At 35.4% G+C, this 25,444-nt stretch overlaps 2 protein-coding genes across 2 annotated transcripts in view; one reads left to right on the top strand and one right to left on the bottom strand.

The window, feature by feature from the left end:
* Positions 1-4,675: 4,675 nt before the first annotated feature.
* Positions 4,676-8,861, bottom strand: LOC113227448. Its single transcript, XM_026460374.1, has one exon. The coding sequence runs from the start codon at positions 8,854-8,856 to the stop codon at positions 7,354-7,356; it is 1,503 nt and encodes a 500-aa protein (XP_026316159.1). The 5' UTR covers positions 8,857-8,861; the 3' UTR covers positions 4,676-7,353.
* Positions 8,862-9,650: 789 nt separating this feature from the next.
* Positions 9,651-25,444, top strand: part of LOC113227428 (NSFL1 cofactor p47) — an 18,184-nt gene continuing 2,390 nt past the window's right edge. Inside the window, exons 1-7 of the mRNA XM_026460350.1 lie at positions 9,651-9,770; positions 12,400-12,616; positions 16,450-16,555; positions 20,826-20,911; positions 21,731-21,783; positions 22,722-22,849; positions 25,006-25,134. Of these exons, the coding sequence (XP_026316135.1) occupies positions 9,666-9,770; positions 12,400-12,616; positions 16,450-16,555; positions 20,826-20,911; positions 21,731-21,783; positions 22,722-22,849; positions 25,006-25,134 (824 nt within the window). The 5' untranslated portion in view covers positions 9,651-9,665. The remainder of the gene's footprint in view (positions 9,771-12,399; positions 12,617-16,449; positions 16,556-20,825; positions 20,912-21,730; positions 21,784-22,721; positions 22,850-25,005; positions 25,135-25,444) is intronic.

Here is a 25,444-nt window from a genome sequence, read left to right as displayed (position 1 = left end):
GTCCATGAAGAGCTATGCAAACACTTTTTGGATCGCTAGTAACTCAGTGATTGCGACATTACCTAAAAGTCGCATAATATAAATTATTGCAACCTATTACAAATTCATATAACATTCCGTGTTAAGTTGTCAGTAGATTTATTATAACGGTAGAATTATAGATATTAAAGAGAGACATTTAAGAGAGCGAGTGATGTGCTTGTGATATAACGTTAAGGCCTTTTTTATTCAGTGCTGTAACGTATTAATAAGTCCCACAGCTGGGACGAATCCCCTAGGCGAAAGGCCAAAAAAGAAAATATTAACCCCTGCAATTAACCTGGTTAGATTTGTTCTCCTTTCCGTTGGACACATTTATATTCTTTTTGAAGGGCGGACTTGTTGAAGAAAAAATGGCGCCATGGTATTTTAGAAAATTAGGCCCAACTTTGAAAGGTAGACTTGTAATCATTGCCAAATTTTTCGTAATTTTATAGACAACAATTAACGCGTGTACCTTGTCTTCCATGAATTTGCTTCAAAATTAAAAATTCCCAAAACTCACCTGTTGACTGAAGTTCTGTATGAAGTGTCCTTATTATCATGAACACAATAACAATTTTGTGTTGTTTATAGAAATCAAGTTGAAATAAAGCCATTCAGGCAAAAGCACCTCGAAATAAATTAAACCGTGTATAATTTGTTTTTGCACTCTTCTGAAGACTGAGTAGTGATACTTTCGATTGCGAGTGAAAAAAAGTTTGTGTTCCATATTTTTTCGTAGTCGATTATATTTCTATTGTATTTCATTTTTATGTTGTGACCTACATTAATATTTTTAAATTAATTTAATTTTTATAAATGTGTCGAACGGAATCGAGATTTTGTGTGACGTTTTTGATACCCAGCACTTTTTGAACTATAATTAAAAATTTCTTGTTTCAAATCGGTTACACTGTACAATATTTTGCATCCGTGCCTTCTAAAATGTATATTATTCATTTTCTAAAGTTACAAATTTATAAGGTTTTTAATAGTCTTTGTATGAGGTGTTAATGTATATTTTTGTCACAATTACAAATGAAGAATTGATCCAATAATATTTTAACAACAATTTCACATAAAAATTAATTATTCACCAATATTAACTGAGAACATTAATAAAGTAAACAAATAGTAATGTGGTATAGACGGCCTTTTCTGTAAGAGCGATTTTCTACAAAAGATATAACAAAGATGGCAACTACAGCATGAAATGCTTTAAAACTTTGTATGGAATTCCAAATTATTTAACTAAAAATATTATTTACATATATGTCTCTTAAAATTGTGCTTAATTTCCATTAACACCTTGTATATAAAATTCAAGTGAAAACAGAATTTTATTCACTACGTATAGGTTTATATTAGTGAGATATTGTACTTAATTCAAATATAAAATGTAGCCCCTAATATAAGTACTTTCGTGGCAATACTTAAAAGAATTAAGCTTTAAAATTAAGTTACTTATTCCCTCCAATTTGTTTTACTTAATTGTGTATCAACGACAATACATATGTATTGCTCAACTTATGCTCATTATTCGATATTATTCTGTATAACATTTGGTTTGTTCCCTATTTCTTTTTTCGGTATTATTGCTGTCTTTTTCTGTACGCGGGAAAACTCACTCTGTACCTACCTACTTAGTATATAAAAAATGAAATAAACATTTACTTAGAATCATGTGTGTGTTTCATATTAATAATAGACCTTTCCCCTCCATCATAGTTATCATATTTCTTACTTCGTTAACAATTCAATGTATATTATTTTATATTCCTGCATATGTAAGAAAAGTGCTATTACTGAGTACCGGGTTTGCAGGGTATGGCTCAATTTATATTGCGGCGGGACGGAAGGGAAGCGATTTTTTTGTAACGACATTGTACATAGCATAATGAACTCTATGTAACATACAAACCTGATACGAGCCAAAACTTTCCGCAAAATTCCGCGAAAGATTTTGGCTCGTATCTGGTTTGTACGTTACACAGTTGATCATGAAGTTCATTACGCTATGCACAATGTCGTTACAAAAATTCGCTTCCATTCTGTTCCGCCGCAATATAAATTGAGCCCAAGGGTGTTGGTGAAAAACATGTAATGAAACATAATATCAGTGTTAAAAAACATTTTATTGCAGTGAAGATATTGGAATAAAGTACAGGGTTTAGTGTGAATAAATATAACTAAAGCTCATTATTTGTGACTTAAGTATTAGCGAACAGTTCTTTAGTGCATATTGGCTGAAATGTCACTTTTATCTCGAGATGCCACTTACGCTCCAAGCTATACACATAAAGTGTATCTCTAGGACGCGTGACGCACTCGTCACGCGTCTGACACAGTGTCCGTAATGATTTTGGTAGTATTTAATAGACTAATCATCATCGGCTCATCGGCATCCTGGATGATTGACTTATTTGCCGAGTGGCAGCACTCACGTAATGAAATAGGGAACTTTATTAATAAACGGAGATCTATACAACTCCCAAATGATGCGTAATCAGTGAGTAGTTATTGATGTACACCCAAGTAATATTAATTAAACCGTCTCTCATCTATGAGCCACACTGTGTCTACATACACCTTTTTTTAAATTAAATATGCTTAAAAAAAATCAATTACCAAAATCGTTAGGGACAACGTGACGCATATCCCTAATAATTTTGGTGGATTTTTTTTATTGATTTTTATAAATTGAAATGATATTTTTTCGAAAATGGTGGGCGCAAAAGCTGTGTAATCGGGTATTTGATTTGCAATACTTATTGCTGCTTGCGATGATTATCAGATTTAAAAAATAAGTTATTTATACCGATTCGATTTCGGTGTAATCAATAAAAAAAAACAAAATGGCAACTCTAAAAAATATTGGTGAGGTTCTAAAGATGAGTGACGGAAGGGAATTAACGGGCGAAACGTTACTTTCCTGGAATGATGTATATTTTACGGGTTTTAAGGGATTACATGCATTACAATTAACATGTGTTATAGGTATATTGTTTCATTTTAAATTTATATGTTATATGACTATAGCTGCGCGTTAAAGAGACACGGTCTAGGACGCTAAAGTACCAAAATCGTTAGGGACACCGTGTGACTCTGACGCGTGACGGGAAGTAAGATCTTAACACCGATCTTGCAGACACGGATTTATTAATACAGAACATGAGAGTTATTGACTTAGATTAGTAGATCTTTAGGATCAAGTTGTGTCCAATGGGCCGATCTAATTTGCATTTTCACATCGCATTTACTATTTTGATCAATTATTTCTTTCCTATAATTACGAGTATATTGAGTTGCATTTATTTTTAAATTTCTAAAGGCGTAGGAGCTACAATGATATCCTTAATAATTCATTTTGGTTAAGAGTAGTAACAAATACTGTCCTCCTTGTCATAAACAACGCACTTCCATTTTGTTAACTTTCGTAATATTGTCACCCAAAATTTTTTTTTTCTTTGAAGATGTCAATGTGAACGATGCAAATGCGATGAAAGCGCGTTTCACGAACGCGCGTTTGCGTTACTGCTAAAAGTCGCCACGTGTAACCACAGTTACGCTGATTTTGCATAACAATAAAACTGAAAGTAAATAAGGTATAAAAAAGCGCATGTAGGAGATTGTACAGTTCGTTTGTCTGATCCCAAATATGCTAATAACTCAATTTCGTTAAGAATGTCGATTGCGCTAGTTATGATAAGGAGGACAGAATAATAGTTTAATAATGCCTAACCACACTTAAATAGCGACATTTGCCTAGTTGGAAGTATGAGTACGAGGCCCGACACGGAGACTACACTCACTAAGTCACTTGCGAATCAAGTGTCATTTAGGTAGTTAACTAATTATCATTGACTTTGGCGGTGAAAGATGAAGGAAAATTGTGATAAAACTGGTATGGTTAAAAAACGTTTTCGAAGAAGTACCCGTACCTGGAGCCCTGCTCCAGAAGCACGAAATACTTAGTTACGGCCGTTTTCCCACTATGGATGACCACTGAACTGCTCTCAAAGTCCATCAACGACAAGACGGGCCCATTCGAAATTGTCAAACGGCCCGTTTGAAACTGTCACACGGCCCGTTCGAATCTGTCATACGGTCCGTTCGACACTGTCAAACGGGCCGTTCGAAACTGTCAAATCGAAACTCAAGTCTGTAAAGCTGTTTCTTGACTTGTTACATGTCGGTGTGGCAGCCGTTGCGGTATCGGTACGCTCGGTATACGCAGTACCGAAAGCTTACCGAGCGCCTATATTTCAATGTGCACTTCCTGATTGCGCGACACGAAATTATACTTTCCCGTTCCTGTCCAAATCGCGCCAATCAGGAAGCGCGCATTGAAATATAGGCGATCGGTAAGCTAAGAAACGACTTTAGTCATCCATAGTGGGAAAATGGCCGTTATTACCAATTTCGTGCTTCAACAGTAGGGCCCCGGGAAATTGCTTCGGGTTAACGTGGTCTTCTAATTGTGTTGAAACGGAATGGGTAAAAACTTATGAATTTTATCACAAATGTGTAACATACAAACTTGATAATTTCTCAAACTAGTGAATTTCCGCAGCACGGAATAACAAACTAGTGGAAGTCGTATCAAGCGGCATTGGTCTCAAAACCGGTGTCGCCGTATACACAGGCCTGTGAACTAATCTTACATTACACTACTAAAAATAATTAATAATAATAATAATATCTTGATCGGATATAATTAACACACGAAATGAAGTCCGTAGTATACAGAAAAAAAAAAATTAGTAATATTTAATGAAAATAACACTTACCGATGATATGAAACGCCTTCACCAGATATATTTTTATTATTGCTATTATTTCGACAGCACAAAACAGAATAATAAACCATAATTTGCTCAAAATATTTCTGGTTTACGTAGTGAAGCCCACGTTTGCCTCAAGAGAACGTTGACGCACATCAAAGTTTGGTTATGATAGATATATCATAACAATAGCTACAAAGGAACGCCCACTTCACACTTCCACTAGTTTATTATTCCGAGTTTCGCAGCTAAGGTATCATATCTAGTTTATACGTTACACATTTGATATAAAGTTAATAATTATACTACGTACAATTTCATTACAAAAATTCGTCCTCCCATTCCGTTCCGCGGCACAGTAAATTGAGCCTTAGAAGAAATCCGGGCCTTATATGTTTCAAAGTAATTTCTTAAATAATACTATGAAAAGTATGCAATTATCCCATAGACAGAAGTACCTCGATTATACATATTCATGCTTAATAATAAAGTTGGTTTGATTGACTTAAGATAACAAGCACATTATCTGATCATCAGAGGTAATAAGTTTGTAAGTATAATTACTAAAGCAGTCTCATTTTATACGGAAATTAATTCCAAACAGATAGAGCTGAAAATCTCTGTGTCATATTTTTCAATTTTAAGTATGACTTTTGGAGTCGTATATCGATTCTGAATTACGTCCAATACGTACGCTAAACTATGCGTTTTTTAAACTAATTTAGAGTTAAAGGAGATGGCAATGTTTTTAGATCTATCAGTCAATCTATATAATGGCAAGACGTAAATCGAACAATTATATTTTATAGACACATTATCTAGTACACACATATATTTACGCTCTATCTGCGCGGATTGTTAGGTTATAAATGCTGGAGATAATTTCTATCTAACCACCCCTAACAAGGCACAACTTTCTGATATTTTACTAAATTCCATCCATCGCAGCGCTCTATGCAATTTTTATTACTTTTCACAAGAGACTCCACCTACACTAATCATACAATAATATGATTAACTTTTAAAGACTTAAATGCGTCTTTAGTGGTAGAGTCTTTCTGTATAATGAAATGGTTATGTATAATAAGACGAGTATGGTAACTCCCTACAAACGTAGCAGTGTGACTTGTATGTGTGCACGCCCGACGCACACATTTGCATAATAATGAAAAGTGCGTGTGATGACCAGCGCTATGCATACGCGAGTGCATCGCGAAATTTTGTAAATGTGTGCGTCCGTACACGGCACGCGGCGGGCGCACACACATACAAGCTGTGCTGCATACGTTTGTATGCAGTTACTATCCATGTCTTATTATATTATTTACTACATGATGTGCAGATTACACACTATATACTACCCCACCAAACGCACTGACGTCGAAGCAACAGCAGAATATTTGTTGCTTGACATAAGTCTTGGTAAGTAGGATCACCTCTTCTAAAATTCACTGGAGGTTTTATTACAAACTCATATTTTGTTGAATTACATTTTCGAGAAAACATAATTAACATGCAACATTATTTATCTTAAAACTAAAAGGTTAATATAATAAAACTTCAATATATTCTGATGTAATGTTTCACTAATAATAATATACTTATTTTCATTTTGTATTCAGTTTTGGACGTACAGTCCAAACGCAAGACTAAATTTAAATTCGGTGTATCTGTCTCATATATCGTAAAAACAAAATAAAAACTAAAATCTTTTTTTTATTAAAAAGAAATTAACTTCTAAGCTCCATTTTGCCTGATTTAAAGTTTAGGATATAAAATGAATCGTTGTGAGACAGCACTTCTTGGAGATATATCACCATCTCCCTTCTTTGTTGTTGAACTCTTATTACTAAACTGTAATAAGAGTTCAAGGTAAGGCCGCTGTTTAGGGAACAAGTCTGTAGGCAGGGAATTCTACTACATAGCAGTTCATCGTATAAATGTGGAAGCGACATAACATTTACTCCATGGATTACTCAACGAACCTAGATGGTGTGTATAATGATGATTTATAACAAAATAAAGGTCGTCCTTTAATTGATAACAAGAAAGACAGTTGCACTGAACTTAAGTTTAGTTTGATTGAATCAACAATAGTGAAAAATTATTCAGAATCAGCACATTATATCTGTAACCATTTTTGCACACCTAAAATTTATTATATTCAACAAAAGGGGTAACACATGTGGTTAAATACTGATATCATTATCGATAATAAAATAATTTTAATAATAAAACAACCCAATAAGGAAATCAGAAGTGCTCAAAAAAGAAATTTGTCCTGCTGACACTTGCTTATATTAAAACTAATTACTTATTCTTCACCCTCATCCACACCTATATTTTAAGGAAGACCGGTGCCCAGCAGTGGCATAATACATAATATAGGCCGATACAGTATTCTATAGTATCATACACATTGATACAAAGAAAAAAATTGTATGCTTGTGGCAAATCTTTGCAATCCCAATTGCCTGCAAACTCATAAAAATTATATTCCAATAAATATTTATTTATCACTAACCAATTAATGCAATTAATATTCAATTCATAACATATCCCTCACATTTTCGTTTGACGTTTTTTCCCATATTTTACCTGACCGGTACAGTCTATAAACCTTGTCGCTTACTAAGCTCTGATCAAACTTCAACATAGCACCTTCAAACTTGTGTTGAAACACCTGCATCTGTGTTTCATTGTACCCCAAACCATATGGCGAATAGGTCTTTGGATCTCTACATTCTGTATACTTGTGCGCTCCTAGTACCTCAAGTGCAATATCACTACTTCCACCATTAATATCAAATATGTCATCAAAAGTTGTCATGGAATCTAAATTTCTTATGTATACAGACTTCAATTTTTGATTTAGCATAAAATAGTGTGTCTTTCTCATGATTTCTGGATGTCCCATTTCAGAATTATCATCATCTGCTTGATTTAGACAAAACAATAATGGTTTTACTTCTATTGTTCGTATATTCCTTCTAGGATCGAAATCATCAATAACAGTTCTTAAGTTATTATGTAATCTTGGTACTAAAAATTCATCCCAAGACAGTATCATAGCATGACTTGCTTTATCGTTGTCTTCTTTATCAAACCTAAAGTGTCTAAATAAGCAGTCTAGCTCTATAGCACTACGGACAATGTCATAAGACTTTGCAAATATAAATGGGTAATTTAATGGAAAGAACTGAATGTTCCATTGTGTGATATCCGTTGGTATTAAATTTAAACGTCTTATTATGTCTTCGGATATCATACTATCATAAATAGTAAATTGATTTACACCCATCATGTGATGAAAGACTAAGAACTCTATAAAAGAATCTCTCGATACAAGTGGTATTTGATTTGGTATCACACAGATTGCCGGTTCTATAAAGTTGACAAACTTTATACTGCTACTTTCTCTAGGCCGTCGTTTTGTATTGACTTGAATGACCTTGTTAATTGGTGCATGAATTGGATTGATGTTGTAATTGTTTAAATAGAAGCTAACACCTTTTGGTTTGCCTAAGTTTCTGTTTAAAGCACATTGAAAAACATACAAACGAAAATCATTAATAGGTTCAGACATAATTTTATATGTGAATCTTCCAGCCTTTGGTGTAGGCGCGTTTTCTAACCATATATTACACCTGAAGTCAGGTCTAGCATGTGCTTTACCTATGACAATTGTGTCAATATTATGGGCCGGGGACTGCGTTAGTTTTTCATACTTTTGGTATGACCGTAAAAATGATGAATATGAGTAGAAGTTGTCGTCTATTTCTTGAAACAGCGGCGGTGTTTCCCTTACTTCTAGCGAAGAATTTCTTAATATTTCAGATAGCATTGTAGCGTTGAAACCAGGGCCGCAAAATTCTATCTCAGATAAGCCGGGTTTGCCGAAAAAGTTGAGTACTTCTAGTACATACCGCAATCTGTAATACTCGTGGCGGTATATTAACAGCGTTACGATGCTCACGAAGCATACTACGACGAGTATTAACTGATAATACTTCCTCATGATGTTTCCCGACGGCTTTCGGTTGGTCTTCATTTATTTAACTGCATCTGACAAAAATAGGGTTGAGAATAGATTTTGATATATTTTAACATTGTAAGAAATTTGTGGAAAGCGTTTTAACTTACTAATATCTTCATTAATTTCAGCAAAATTACATGAAAATCGGAAAATAAAATTACTGCAATAAGTACAAAGCAGCTGTCAAACCAAAACAATGCAGAATTTAGATACATAATGCAAGTGAACAATGAGTTAAGCGAAAAGTAGAAAAAAAAATTAATGTAATTATTGTCGTCACTTTTCAACACAAAAACATCGTTTGCCAAATAAATAAGCGTAGTTGTGAAACTACACAAAGAATAAATACATTTGACTATTTTATTGGATTTATTGAACTGGCATTTGACAGTTCAACAAATCTAGATTACCTAAATAGCACGTGTATCCGAAAATTAAATGTCAATTTGACGTATATTTTTATTAAGTTGCCTATCCGTTGAACTGCTGTTCTATAGTGATGCCCATCTGCAGAAAAGGCTGCTTCGTCGTTTCGGTCGAAGACTGTTGAAGACTGTAGAACGGCAAGCAAGTAACAGCAAGAGGCTACTCCCTTGTAAATCCATGAATATAACAATGCCTAAAAATCATAGTATTATAAATGTTTTCAAATTTAATGTTCTAGAATGAAACTAAATTAATTAGTAGTTCTGTGGAAGAACACAGCACTATTCGAATTTCAGATTTGCCAACTGTTTGAACAAAGAAACGAAAAGCAAGCAAGTCATCGGCATTTCATGCCATTTGATTTTATTGAATTTGTAAAAAATTAAATTATTTTAGAAATGTCCGCGGACAGAGACGATACGCTGCGGCAGTTTTGTGACGTCACGGGTGCTGACGAGGCTCGGAGCAGGTTCTTTTTAGAATCTTCCAATTGGCAACTTGAAGTAAGTTTACACATTTAGCCTTTTTCCAATCAAAACAATGATTTTCTTTGAAAGAATGCTGCCATATCGCCCGTGTCAGCGTTATACTACTGGACTCACTTGTTCCCCTAAACCTAATGAGCACTGTACTAATTTTTATTTTGCACCCTGCTTGTCGCAAGTGTGTGCTTACAGATTTGTCTAAAGTTAAACATTTCGTGGGTATGTACGTTTATTTCATTTATTTGTAACAATGTGACTATGTTCTAAGCACCAACGGTAATTAATTTATTTTTTACATTATAGTCCTAAAAACAACCTTTTAAGTTATTATAAAGGCTTCACAGAATTGTTAAGGAGACTTAGGGTCGTATTCTAGAACTCTACTCAATGCTCAAGTCAGGATTGCACTGGAAACACAAGCACTGGAAATACGACTCTCATGGCAGGGACTTGAGTATGATTTCGAGTGCTTTAAACCATACTCAAATCCTGACTTGAGCATTGAGTCGAGTTCTAGAATACGACCCTTAAACTAAGAAAGAGCAGATATTAGATTCTGCCACTAATTGGACAAGACTGTTCTGCACCTTCTTACTCAAGGCTCGCCCTTAATGGACACTCAATATCACTACAGGGACATATTGTATAGCCGACAGCACATCCAACTATACAGTTTTTTAAATAGAAAATCACTATGAGACTCAGACATATTAACGTAACTCACGTATTTAAGTAGATTTTTGCTCGACTTGTTTCGAATCAATTTGTGGTCCTTAATCATGAGATTTTGCAGTGGTGACTTGACAAAAACTGTGTAGTTTTGTCCAAATGTCTCTTCAAGTGTAATAGAACAACATTTTCCCATGTATAGCTTAATGTGCTGCCATCTGTTCAAGTAAGCTTGACACTTAAGATTTAAAAACAATTCTATGTCGCTTATAATAAGAACGGTTCAAAGGGTCACCTTTGACTATATGGCACATCCAGAGGGAAACAATTGGGGCCAGGAAAATACTTCAGTTCTTGAAGACAGTAGATCTAGGGTCAGAGATGTAACAAAGTGGCAATAACAATAGAACATTTACTGGTCTCACCAATGAGGGGCTGCACAGACCTTGAATGAAGCCACCTTAATAATAATAACATTACATAGTATTTTAGTTTAGCACTTAAGCTTCCACGTCCTTGACACTTATCTTTTTATTTTTTTTAGGATGGTTACAGAGATAACAAAGCATATACAAAAACATAAAAATGTTTTTTGATATGCAGCAAAAGAATTTAATTTCTAACGGGGGATTCCCCTTGAACTGGAAAATTGCTCTGTGAAAGAGCTTGTTCAGGAAAACACTGCCACCAAGCAGTAATGCTTGCAATACTGTGATTTGGTTGTGAACAGTAAGGGTGTTGGTGAAATTACAGGCACAGACTTTTCAATTTATATCTCAGGGTGATGTTTATGATTCGAAACTCTGAGCGGCACTGCAATTGTTATAGACAGGTGTGTCACTTACCATCAGGTGCATGACTTGTTTGCCAGTCATTTGGTTAAAAAAAAACTGTTTTCAAGCCTTTTTATTTGTATACAGTTAAACTCAATTATTGACAATGCTTTTTCAGAGAAGTAAGTGTTTAAGAAATTGTAGGACATAAAATTTATCTAAACTGCATTTTCATGAATCATTATTTCTTAAAAGTGATTTGATAACTATATTTAACAAAACAAAGACTTAACATAAACTTTACTTAACAATGGGACCACTTCCATCAAAGAACAAATTTAGCTCAAAGAACAAATTTAATAAAGGATTCCCAATTTAGTATGTAAAATTATACAATTCTGTGGTAGTCACAAAAAGTACTTTTATTTTATATTGTGGTACCTGTTTTGTTTTGTGTTATAATTGGCAAGGACAATAATTTTCAAGTTCAGAGGGTTTGATTGTTATATCTAGAATATATTGGGTTCGCCAAAAAGGCTATGTGGTATCAAAGTGGAAATGAAAAGTATTTAAAAAAATTAATATCAAAATGTCATCAATTACGTATTAGTCATTTTGATATTTCTTATATGGCGAATGGTTGAAAGCGTCGAATTCCCTGCCTGCAGACTTTTTCCCTGAATGCTATAACGGGGACCTTTTCAAGGCGAGAGTGAACAGGCATTATTTAAAAAAAAGGTGTGCACGCTGCTTCGTCGACCTCATCGTCACTTTTTATCAAGTGAGATGGGGTCAAATTATTTTCTCATAAAGAAATCTATATTCTTATCCCATTTATAAGGTAATTTTGGAATAAAAATTTCACAAAAAAATTCTGTCTTTATTTATAAAATGGTCTAAGTGTCATTTCATGTTCTCTTCATTCTCAAAGAAATTTTGTAACAATCGAAACACGTGAAAATCGAACATGGTGAATGAGGTAAAACATTCCAACCTGCAAGTTTTTGACGGCTTTGCAAACAAAGGTGTGTAGGTACACCTTATCATAATGAAGTACGACATACGACAAAACTAGAAGAACTAGTGGTAAAACTAGAAGACATTATAGTTATAATTCATTGTACAACTTGCATTAAATCCTGTGTTTTTGGAGAGGTCTATATCATCAGTAGGGTATTACATGTACGATGATTATAATTTTACAGGTAGCCTTATCAAGTTTTTATGAGCATGGAGGCAACACAGACGAGGCTCCAGCGCACCCTCAAGCGCAACCCGTAGTTCTCCCCGCACTTTCAGACAGCGATATGGAGTCCCCGCCGGGATCCCCTGTTCGACCAAAGAAGGAGAAAAAGAAGACCAGCTCCAAGTTCGCCACATTGGATTCGCTGCAGCAGGAAAGCTCCAGTGATGAAGAGGAAGGTAATATAGTAACAAATTTTCGATGAAAATCAAAGTGCTACATGCATTGGGCCGAAATATGATCAGAAAACCCAGAGTCATTCAAATAATTTACGTAAATAGTCACAGGCATGATATCAGTGTCTAATAAAATGATCAATAACGCCGCAAGCGCGTGCGCAGAGGCCAATGTGAGTTGACCTTTAAATCGTTTCGTACGTTTGGACTGGAGGCACCTGATTATGGTTAGTTTAGTCTGTATATCACTCAGGTGTTTATTATTAGTTAGTTTCTAATAGCAAAATGTGCTGCATCGTTGCCTGCTACTTGGCTGAAAAAATAATTAATTACAGATTCATTCCCACGGATGATTGCTTTTTATTTCCCCGACATTTCGGAACGGTTACAGTCTTCATGGTCTCGGGTTGACTGGCCAGCAACAGATGATAGCTTTAGGAATAACTATATCTGTCTACCCTCTTTTGCTGTCGACGACTACCTTCATCTGGATTTCTTGTAACGTTACCATAGTTAGTTACTTATTTCCGACAAACCATACTCACTTGCGCTTACATCTTAATTAACATTATTTTTATGTTATTTTAGAATGGAAATCATGCCTCTCCAATGAACTTAAAATATTAGTATACCATCATTATCAACTTATTTACGCGCCTCATTTCTGGGCACGGGTCTCCTCTCAGACGAGGGTGTAGTCTATAATCCGCCACACTGGCCCATTGCGGGTTTGGGATTTAGGTTCTGAACTTCGACTTGAGGTTTCATCAAGATATTTTCCTTCACCGAAAAGCTCATGGTAACTTTCAAATTAAATTTCGCATATAAATTCAGAAAAACTCACGGATTCGAACCCGCGGACATTTGCTTGAATGGTGGTAGGTCAAACCGCTACGACGGCTTTTTAATTATTTATTATTATACTATTTTTTTTATTAGCATACATAGATCTAATTATTAATACGAAGATCGAACACTCAGCAAAAATTCCTTCGATCCGGCCGGATTCGAACCGACGTCTTCTAGCATACCGTGCCATATACCAACTAAGCCAAGGAACGAACCAGCGGACCTCACGAATTTTTCTATGTGCTTGTTGTCGTGTCTTTGTATTTGGTTTTACAACGACTTTTTAGTCGTAGCGCTATTTATGAGAAATCTATGAAAGTTTTATCACCCAGTTAGATACCTTTACAGCAACCGGCCCTGGCAAGAGATGTCGCTATTCACTGTATTTTAAATTTTTATTGAATTGATATTCAATTATTTTTTGTGAAATTACTCCACTAGTTTGTTTTATAATTTATATTTATAATTATTAGTACAAAGATCGTGAGGTCCGCTGGTTTGTTCCGTGGCTTAGTTGGTATAGCGTCTGCCACGGTATGCTAGAAGACGTCGGTTTGAATCCGGCCGGATCGAAAGATTTTTTTTGAGTGTTCGATCTTTGTATTAATAATTATAACAAACTAGGGGAGTAATTTCACAAAAAATAATTGAATATCAATTCAATAAAAATTTAAAATACATGGATCTTTTATTTTATTTTTTAATATATTTATAGTGTCAGTTCTCAGGCGAAAAAGGGAACTAAGAAAAACAATTTTTTGCGATGCTAATGCACTCGGAAGTATGTCAAGTACGAGTTATTCCAAATCGGAACCAACCAGTTCAGACACGCCTCGTATGAGTGATTCATATCGGTTGCTTAAGGAAATTGAACGATTGAGAAAAGAGAATTCTGCAATACGGAGAGAGATTGCAAGAATTAAAAGCTCTCAAGATGTGGATGAAGGTCTGAATGCATGATGTTTTAGATTAAAAACTGTTGATACATGTATACTCTAACCACGGGTTATAAATTGAATTAAAGGCCTAAAATACTTAAGGTATTACGAACCAGTAACTAATAATAAAAGTTCGAGATCTTGTTGTGAACAGTGGAGAATGAATAGAAGAATGAACCTATTTACGTTCCGCTGAAGGGAACCAGTCTACTAAGGACTGTGCTGGGGTCTTCCGTCCTGCAGGGCTAAAAAGTCCGCATTGGCAGAATCATAATATGATTAATTGAAATTTCATATTATGAACTTTCAAACAAAACAAAAAACGCAATTCATCTATTTGACAGTGTTCTATGGATACCTCCTTTAAAACACTGTCAAATAGATGAATTGCGTCATATGAATTGTAAGAAATTCATAATATTAATTGTCAATTAATCATGTTGTGATTCTGCCATTACGGCCTTTTTAGCTTTGCTGATATTGTTTAGGGATCTTTAACGGTTTCAAATATTGTTTATGAATGCAATTCTTATTGTAAATGTAAGAAGAAGTAAACTCTGAGACAATTTTGGAGGGGCCTATTCTGTGGATTGTTTGAACGGATTATAATTTTTACTCTAGCGGCCAATAGAGGAACTTTAGAGCGCGAATTCCGCATAATACCTCCAATCAACGACAGTGTAGCAGCGGGTTCAACCGCACTGGGTTCTGAACTCAACGCGATGAGTGACTTAGTAAAACTGAAAAATGAACTGGAGAGATTGAGGATAGAAAATAGTGAATTGAAAGAAGAATTAGCCTCGATTTCTGGGTCTGACACAGGTTAGGCATGGATTTTAGTTAGGTACAAGTAGAGATGTCGATTTGGTTAGAGACGTAAAGGTCTAACAAAATTGCCCCGAACAATTTTAAAGGCTAAGTTCAAAACCAACAAGATGTGGGCTCCCGTCTAAATTGGTAGAAAAAAATTAGTTGTTTCGTTTTTAGGTATATTGTCCCCTTATCGCAAATGGTGTTTACAATTTCTGAGTTTTTATGATAAAGGAGAACTTACGATTTTGACGTATAAAATGTTACTTACATCCAATTAAGAATCCCGTGTTCTTTCTTGCGTATACGATTATGACGACATAGTACGTTGTGTTCACAAGGGCGATAAGTCGGCAATCACCAACGAAGGGACAGATTCAAATTAATTTGCCCGAACGTTTTATAATTGCCATTGAAATATGGTAAATTAGATGTAAAAAAAAACATTGTGTTTTCGTATCATATTTGTAACATTTAAATACCTATCTAAAAAAATCTTATAGAAAGAATAATCATTTTACTTGAGCATTAAAACTTTTTGCTTCGACTTTAAGTATGAATGAAATTAGACATAAAAAAAAATTATCACCAGCAGTATGATAAAAATGTCGCCTAGTTTTGCAGCACGTTATACTATTTACAAGTGTGATGAAAATGAAATGTCGTAAACTACCGTTGCTAACAAAAATTTCTAGTACAGTTTTTTACCAGCTATTTCAAGGAACCCACACGCTAAACTGTTTGTTTCATATACTGAACTCGTTTTTGAAGTTTATTATTTATTAATTATAAAAAAAATGTATCTTTTAATTTTGCAGTAATTACCGTTAACTTTGTTCGATTTATAAAAAATAAATTTGCAAATTAGTGTAGACATTTAGTGTAGTTTGTAAACACTAATAGCTCGATGGTCATCTGAATTTTCCCTGAATTTTATTAATAACAACAATGTGTATTTGTACATTTGCTCGCTCAACTTTATTAGGCGTTTTACTCATTTATCTTCAATTTGAGACTTAAAGGATTCCTTTAGTGAACTGCATCTACCATCCTATTATACCATACATTTTTGACTAGTTAGTTTAGCTACATTGTGGAATTTCTTATATAAAAAAGTCTACACTACTGCCATTATTTCAGAATCCATAAGTAACGCATCATCACGTCATTGTTTAAAATAACACCACTACTTGCTTTATTATATCGTAAGAAAGTAAATATGGATTTCCGTTGTTCCAGGCCAAGCATTCTACGCGGGCGGATCGGAGCGTTCGGGCCAGCAGATATTAGGGCCAAGCAAGCCTCGGAAAGATATAGTCACCGAGATGTTTAAGAGTGTTAGAGAGTGAGTTTTTTTATATTAACACATACATGTCATCCCAGGTACCTTCCAGTGGAGTGGGCAGAGGCTATATACGACTTACTAAAAACAAAATAAAAACATTACAATGAGAAATAGCGAAAAAACTGACTGAAGTTTTGGGAGTAGATTGTAATTGGATGATGATGATAAATATCATGTATCAGTAAGAAAATTGCTTCACATTGAGATATTAACGGTTCGAATCCATGTGCGGGCATTTACGTATGACTTAAATGTCTAAATTACATACATATGTGTATGTTTGGTAGCAATACTTTAAGCTAGCGGTGAATTTAAAAAAAAGTCAAGTCCCCAAATCGCACTCGAAAAGCGTGGCGTAATAATCTCCCTAAAGGAGGAGGCTGTGCCCAGTAGTGTGATGTATAATTGGTTGATGATGTTTTTGTATACTTATGTATATCTTAGGCCCGTGACGCGGATGACCAACGCGGACGTCCGCGACAGACTGTAAAATGTTTTATACATACATTCACTTACGCATTCACAGCGACGCACAGTGGGCCCAATTGATAATTCTTGGACATAGGGATAACTTGTGGAGTATCGAGTTAAGTTTTTTTTATATGATTGATAATAACATTCCTAACAACTTTTATTCTTGTATAATTTCTTAAAAAGTTGATAGTTTCGGAGGAGAAAAAAATTTTTTTTGTATGGAGAAATATACATTTTATTTTTTAGCTCAAAATATACGAAAATGTAACGTGCGTGGTTTAATTACAGTATAGTTCCAATTTTTTTCTATGTAAAAAAAACTAATCCGTCTGCATGTACTTGCGGCTTTGTAAGTAAAGGTGCGGCAAAATTGCTAACTCTTTTATGTACTTTTTTAACAAAATACATGAGCTTCGACTAAAGAAAAATTAATTTTAGTGCAATTTAGAGAGTGTTATAACAATAACACGAACATTAAGTAGAAACTACTATATTGTGTTAAAAAATAAATAACAAATTTAACATTTTGACACCTTTTCACTCGTAAAGCCGCAAGTACCTGCAGATGAATTATTTTTTTCTTGATAGAAAATGATTGAACCTATACTTTAAATAAACCACACACATTACATTTTCCTACATTAAGAGATAAAAAATAAAATGTATATTTTTCCACGACGATTTTTTGCGACGCGGGTGCGGAGAGTCATCCAATTCATCCGCGACACACTTCGTCCGCTCGTCCGCTCGTGGAAAGTCATCCGATTCATCCGCGACACACTTCGTCCGCTCGCCCGCTCGCGGACACTCCGCGTTGCACTGTTGATGCTTATGGGTCCTATGGGTACCTATGTCCACCACTACGATTGACTTGTCACTGACTTCGTCGTTTACTTTGTATTTTTTTTGCCTTTATCAATGCTTTTTCTTTTATACGTATTTAATCTTTTTGCTTTTCCTTGTCAAAATCAACTGACGTTGTGACCTTCATCTGTCAAAGTCAGCACATACAAGTTTACAAAATGCTAAAAAAATTATCAGAGTAATAAATAAAGAAAACGAAAAATAGAATAATGTAAAAATGGCTTCGTCAGTGGATATGAAAAGTATAAAAAGGAGGAGGATTGAAAAAATGCCTTTCAAAAAGTCGTTAGTAATATTTTTTACAAAACTTATAATAGCACAGTTTTCCTATTTTCTTACCAGAGTTGCAGGAAAGTACTAAGGTATATAGGAAGTGGATAGACAGATATAGGATAGACAGACTGCCTCTATGTAATCAAATCAAATCAAAAATAATTTATTCAGACAACTACAGTTCATATTTTACAGTTATAATATTAGCTTAGATAATTCAATGCCTTTTAGTTCCAACAGTCTCGTACAGTTGATTTGGGAAGGGTACTCGCACGCTTACGACACTTGAAAACATTGGAACCTTGTTCACATCGGTTCCCGTATTTATAATTAAATGTAATTTTTTATTTGAACTTATTTATAATTTGATGTGATGTGGTTTCATTTATTTAATAGTAATTTGCTTCGTATTATAAATTCAATTCAAATTAATGTATGATAATTTTCAGTACTAACATCAAAAGAAAGAAAGAAAAGAATGACGGAATCATTTATTCAGCTTATTAACACCTGTACAGAAGAAATTAGTATTAAAATTATAAAGTGAAACAGTCCAACTCAGCATATGTCACAGCTCAACTGTGAAGCAAAGCAGTAAAGTAGTTGAGCTGTGACGTATGCTTAAAGCGTAAAGGTTTTGAGTTGAAGACGCTTTTATAGGATAAGATGGCACAATAGCACTGATGTGGGTTAGCACTAAAATTATAATTATAACGTATTACTAAAAAACAGCTAAAAATAAGTAGGAAAAATTCTAAAAGTGGGAATTATTATTACATGAATTTAATGTGTGAATTACTGCACTTGTTAGACATTTATGCAGAAGAAACTAGAAAAGGCTACCATTATTGCATTGACATGGTCTGAAATAAAAATATTAAGATTTGAACGCATTCTCTTGCCTACTGTGGCGAATATATACTCGTATTTCGATCGTCAATCAATAGAATCGGGATGGTTATTATTAGCCATCGAGTATATAACTAGAAGTAGAAATGAAATAAGGGCCATATATTCCTGGTAACACATTGGCGATACAGCTCTTATAAATATTAACTCTCGTTTGCACTGAAATATAGACAGGCCAACTACTGACCTGTGTGTACGTCTCCGTATATTCCAAAAAATATTCTGTATTTATTGTAATAAAGATAATATCTCTACAATGCCGTGATGTTCTATTCGGTGGTGTGGGAAAAACAGCAAAACATCTAAGTACAAAACAAACGGAATCACATTTAATCGGTAATTAAATATTAAATATGTAATTTTCGTCCATTATAGCAAAGTTCAAGTTAACTGGTCGATTTGAAGTGAAACAGTTGACGACACCCGTCAATTGTTTCGAACTCAGGCTAGCCAATCGGAGCGCAGTTGTCACAGTAATGATATGGCAGAATAGTTTTCAAACAAATTAAATGACATTTCGCCTCTATTTCTTGATATATTCTGGAAGTTATTAGCCATGTTTGATCAATATCTGTTCAGCTGTTTACAGCATTTGTGAACCGATTTTGATGATTCTATTTTTGTTGGAAAGTGGGTACCTCAGAAGTGGTCCCATTTAAATTTGAAAAAATATTCTACCTCTAAGGGTGGCAAACTAAGGATTGAATGACTTTTGAGGTCGGTTTTTTAGTAATTTGTAATTTAGTGCACAAGCGACATCCGACGTGGGTCCGAGTTTTGTATAGAATAATAGGCCTTATTCAGAGTGGCGGCGGGCGCGGGTGTATGTAAATCAAATGTACGTAGTACACTCCTTGTGTTCACAAAGGCCACGCGCGTCGCGCGGGTTGGCTCGGTCTTGGTCTAGCGGCAGTTTGCGATTTCGGCGTCTGGATCTACCCGCTTCGGCACTGTGGAAGACGCCAAGAGCCGCGCGCCCGCACCCGCCGCCGCGCCTGCGCCTGCGCCTGCGCTCTGAATAAGCCCAAACAGTGCGCAAATGCGTTAAGTGTAGGGATTTCAGTCACAAAATAAATATTTACTTAACTTCCACTTCTTCGATAGACTTGAAATTTCGTGTACTATGGTAATCATGATATGATGATATTACAATAATATGATAACCTTGATGTGATACTGAAACCAGGATAGTTTGTCGACTACCCAACTCCTTCTTGTTATAGCAGAACAATAGTGTTTAGGTTTATTAAATTGGCCTCTACGAATGACTTACGACATTGCGACATGGTCCTTATAAGAAGGCTCTAATTCACTCAAAGGGCTATGCTTGGAGTTTCATTGCGAGATCGAATCAGTAATGAGGATGTTCGCAAGGGAACCAAGAGTAACCGACATGGACCAAAGAATTGCAAAATTAACTGGCAGTGGGCAGGGCACACTGCTCGCAGAACAGGCCGATGGGGCCGAAGAGTTCTCGAGTGACGACCGCGTACCGGTAGACAGGGTGGACTGATGATCTGGTGAAGGCTACGGGAATACAGGCCATTGTGCCATTCTTTGGGCGAGGCCTATGTTCAGTAGTGGACGTCTTTTGGTTTAAGTGATGATGATGAGATGGTGACTTTTTGGAGTACACTGTTTTGTATCAGGGGTTTTTTAATTTTTATTTAATTAGATTGGACTAATGGCACATGTCACATTAGCGGTTTTCTTATGTGCGGTAGCAACTAACATTGTATTTTTTTTTCAGGCGTGGGGCCGTAGTGTTCGAAGATGAACCAAGCACGACGAGTCGGGGACAAGGGCAAGTCTTCTCAGGCGTCGGATACAGACTAGGTATGTGTTAACACAAATTATACCTGAGGCGAAAATCAGTTTTTCTGCGTAAATAGGCTTATTTGACAATGAAACTATTTTTGCGGATTGAAATAATGTATATTGTTTTTTTAAACAAACCAACGTTTCGGGATTTCTACAAGTCCCATGGTCACAGTTGACATTGATTGTTTCAAACAATAAACATACATGATTTAGGCATGAATAAATATTTTCATTTAACGATTTATAAGCATTTAAGCAGTCTAAACGTGATATTTTAATTAAATTCTTTATTAACTTAAATTACAAAATAAAAATTATTTATGAAAGTTATTTTTTGATTTTTATAGTGGGTACATACAAAAAACAAAGGGCGTTTAATATAGTTTCAGATATAGAGGACCTGATTTTGTTACTACCGTTCTTCAATCTCAACAGATTTATACTAAGCGCCACTCTACAGTGTTGCCATGTCGCATGTAACCAGAATAAAAAAAATACATGGTTTAGTAGATTTTTAATAATTTTTAATTAAGGGACTTGAGAAATGAAATTGTCAGCCGTGACCATGGGGCCTGTAAAAGGTACGACACCTTGGTTGGTTTGAAAATACAAATATACGCGATTTGGTCCCGAAAAAATAGTTTAATTTCCTATATGTAACAATAGTGAAAACCTAATAACTCGATAAGTGAGTTAGGTCATGTCTAAATATTTTCGGGACTGAAAACATCAGAGTTTCAATAATGCCAAAAAATAGTCGAGAGTCTGGGAATTTCCTAGATGACAGCTCTAGTAGTCGTTGGGCTGATACACTTTTTAATTACAATGTTTCAGGCCAAACAACCGATGATCACGAACAAGTTGGACCACCAAACACGCAGCAGACAGTAAGTATTTTAGAATATGAAATACGTTTAAGCAGAAGACCTTGCTAGAGAAGCTTATAATATCTAGAGTACCAAAACGCTTGCAAGTCAAACTGATAAGCTAAAAAAGAAAGAAAAATTAGATAACAAAATAAAATTGGATGCTTATAAGCAGTAACGTGTCAACCATCATGATCATAGTTTTATTTAGTAAAGATTTTTTCTTTGTGTTTGATAGTTTGTTCTAAAATTTACTTATAAAATTGCTTATGCGGTATTTCGCCTCGTGAACACAATTGCACACTACCGCGAAATCACGTGTACAATACCGAACATTGTATTAACCGCCGCCCCGAGTGGACCTAATCATTTACTGCGTTCAGCGATACCCACGACGTTGTTATGCGTGTCGCGGCTTCATTACTCCACAAAGTCTGTCGATATTGTGAGGTATATACGGCTGAAAGCCAATGCGATCCTGAGGGTCGAGCGGTTGGGGTCCCGCCACAATGTGAATTTTAATTCATTTGTGGTGAGAGTACCAACTCAACATCTGTCGACCTTCATGAAGGATGAGTTTTGGCCGAAGGGTGTCATGCACCGATGTTTCCGAGGCTGTCTACTGGAAACCCACGTTGCGTCACACATCGCAGACAATACGTGAAAATAATAATTAGTCATTATGTGTGTATGTATTTATGGGTCTTTGTAACCTGAATACAAATAAATAAATAAAAATTAAATTAAACCTGCAGCCTGACGTAAAAAATATTATTAAAAAAAATTGTTGACAGTCAACTGTGTTACAATTTTATTAGAATAATTTTTTTTTATTACTTTATAAAGTATGTTAATTGGTTGAGGCGACGGCTTTGTATACTTTTACTTGCGTATACCTTTTTATATTAATACTAGTTGTGATAAGTACCGGAAATTCGTAAACTTGCGATACATTGCAGCAAATGTCCGGTGACGCGCGGTCGGTGAGACTGCGGCTGTACCGCGAAGGCTTCACAGTGGACAGCGGCCCGCTGCGGCATTACAGTGATCCCGAAAACGCAGAGTTCCTCAGCTGCATACGCCGAGGGTAAGTGTGCAGCTGTGTGCTAATACTTTTTATTAGGTATCTATGTTATTTCCTTGATACTTCACATCGGCGTGTTTTGCATTTTGCACTTAAAATGGTACTAATTTCAACTTAAAGACTATATTACTAAGGCCAAATAGTTAAATTTTTCTATGGTATTTATAAAATCCATCTCATGTGAAGGATCGATATTAAGATCCTACTTAAGTCAACTGTTATTTTTTTTAATCACACTTGCTCGTTGGTGGCGAACTTAACTATAATGCCCCAAACAAAACCCTCGGGCCTTTTTTCTACTCATTACAGCCATGGTCGGTAAAGAGTTTTTTTAAATTATTTGTAACACAACATACTTCCATAAATAAGTCCAGTTCAAGTTCAAGCAAAGAGGTTACTTAGGTTAAAAATTAAAACATACACTTAAAATGTTATTTAAACAGAAATTTAATTGCCATTCAGCCACATACCACTTTAATATTAGGGGTTAAAGTATGAAATTGCCGTTTTATTGCAATAGGTTCTTTGAATTTTCATAGAATCTTCATGGTTTGAGGTTTTCGAATGAAACTTTTTTCAAATGGTTTCTGTGATTTTTTTTTTTTAAATTTGAAACATTTGAATATCGACTTTCAATTGTTTTTGTTATTCAATTTAGACAAGAAAGATGTATACTGCGAAAATTCGAGTGATTTTTGAATACGAGTTCCGACGCGGAACTAACGCGGCAGAAACAGCTCGCAATATCAATGCTGCGTTTGGAGAGGGGTCTACTAATGAACGCACCGTGCGATTTTGGTTTAAACGCTTTCGTGATGGAAATTTCGACTTAAAGAACGAGCCACGAGGAAGACCGCCCACACAGGTGAATAACGATGAATTAAGAGAGATACTGGAAGCCGATCCTAGTCAAACTACTCAGGAATTAGCGGCATGGTTTAACGTTACCTTACCCACAATATTGACTCACTTGCGTCAAATCAATAAAATAAAAAAATACGAAAAATGGGTGCCTCATGATTTGACTGATCTGCAGAAAGAAACGCGTGTTGAAACTTGTGTTGCCTTGTTGAACCGGTACAGAAATGAAGGAATATTGGATCGAATTGTAACATGTGATGAAAAGTGGATTCTTTATGATAACCGGAAAAGAAAAATGCAATGGCTGACCCCAGGTCAAATGCCACAACAGTGTCCTAAAGCAAAACTTACCAATAAAAAGGTAATGGTAACTGTTTGGTGGTCTCAGCATGGTTTTATTCACTATAGTTTTCTCCGATCTGGTCAAGCAATAACGGCAGATGTCTATTGTGCCGAACTCCGAACCATGTTGACAAAACTAGCAGTAAAACTGCCCCGACTCATGAATCGATCTTCACCATTATTGCTCCACGACAACGCGAGACCTCACACAGCACGAGAAACCATTTTGACCCTTCAGGAACTGCAGTTAGAAACCATTCGTCATCCTCCGTATTCACCAGACCTTGCTCCAACGGACTACCATTTTTTTCGTGATTTGGACAATTATCTACGTGACAAGAAGTTTTCTTCCCAGGAGGCAGTACAAAATGCTTTCACACAGTTTGTGCAGTCTAGATCGTCGGAGTTCTATCGCAAAGGCATTAATAACCTTCCCATTAGATGGCAGCAATGTATAGATAATAATGGCAACTATTTTGATTAAATAAATTTGTTAAAAATTTAAAAAATAAACAATTTAGATTTTCAGTACAAATCGGCAATTTCATACTTTAACCCCTATTACTTATTTTTTCGGGTGTCATTTGTGTGTTTGTCTATGGCACCCGTGATGCAGAGTTTCCCTAGTGCAGGACTATGAGATATGATTATTGAGATGGCATCCTAGATGGCGAAGATTATTGTCTGTTAACACACGAGAGCTTGCTTTTGGAGATGTGAGCAGCAAATACGTACTTAAAACCAGATTTAGTAGTTTTTATTTTTTCTGTAATGTATGTTGTTTTTTTCTTCAATATTATAATTATTCGTCGCTTCGTTATTAGAAAAGTAACATTTTGGGAAACCGATATTCGACGATCCTCTTTACATGTTTCTTACTAACTTGCCAAGAAACTTCTTTAACTCTAATCATTTATGATCTTGACATCATACTGCAACCGTGATGTTTTTTATAGTGAGATTCCATCAGAGCTGTCTGGAGGCGGTGAGGTGCGCGTGTCGCTGGAAGACCGGAGACACGAAGAGTGCCCTCGAAACGCCAGCAGGGCTATGCCTTTCTCGGGGAAAGGTCATCTGCTTGGCAGGTAGGTGTATTGAATTGAATGTAACCTCTTCTAAAAATGTCGACGGTTTGATTGAGACGTGTGGCGATGGAAGTAATCTAGAATTAGGAAGGTCAAGTGCCACTGGGTGGACTCAAAACTGGAGGATTCTAGTCAGATCGAAGGATTTATTCTTTGTCTTTGTTCCACCTATGCATCAATAATAGCAACAAACTATAAAATATCTTTATTGAAGACAGTAAAATGACATTTGTAGGGTTGCCAGTTTTTATAAAATTAAAAATGGTCATAAGTTGTTGTCGATAGTTTTATGGATAGATTTTAAAAGAAG

The sequence above is a fragment of the Hyposmocoma kahamanoa genome, unplaced genomic scaffold, assembly GCF_003589595.1.
Source record: "Hyposmocoma kahamanoa isolate Upper Pololo Valley unplaced genomic scaffold, ASM358959v1 210, whole genome shotgun sequence".
Taxonomy (NCBI): Eukaryota; Metazoa; Arthropoda; class Insecta; order Lepidoptera; family Cosmopterigidae; genus Hyposmocoma; species Hyposmocoma kahamanoa.
The sequence above is the reverse complement of the archived record's forward strand: the minus strand, read 5'-3'. Positions and strand labels throughout refer to the sequence as shown.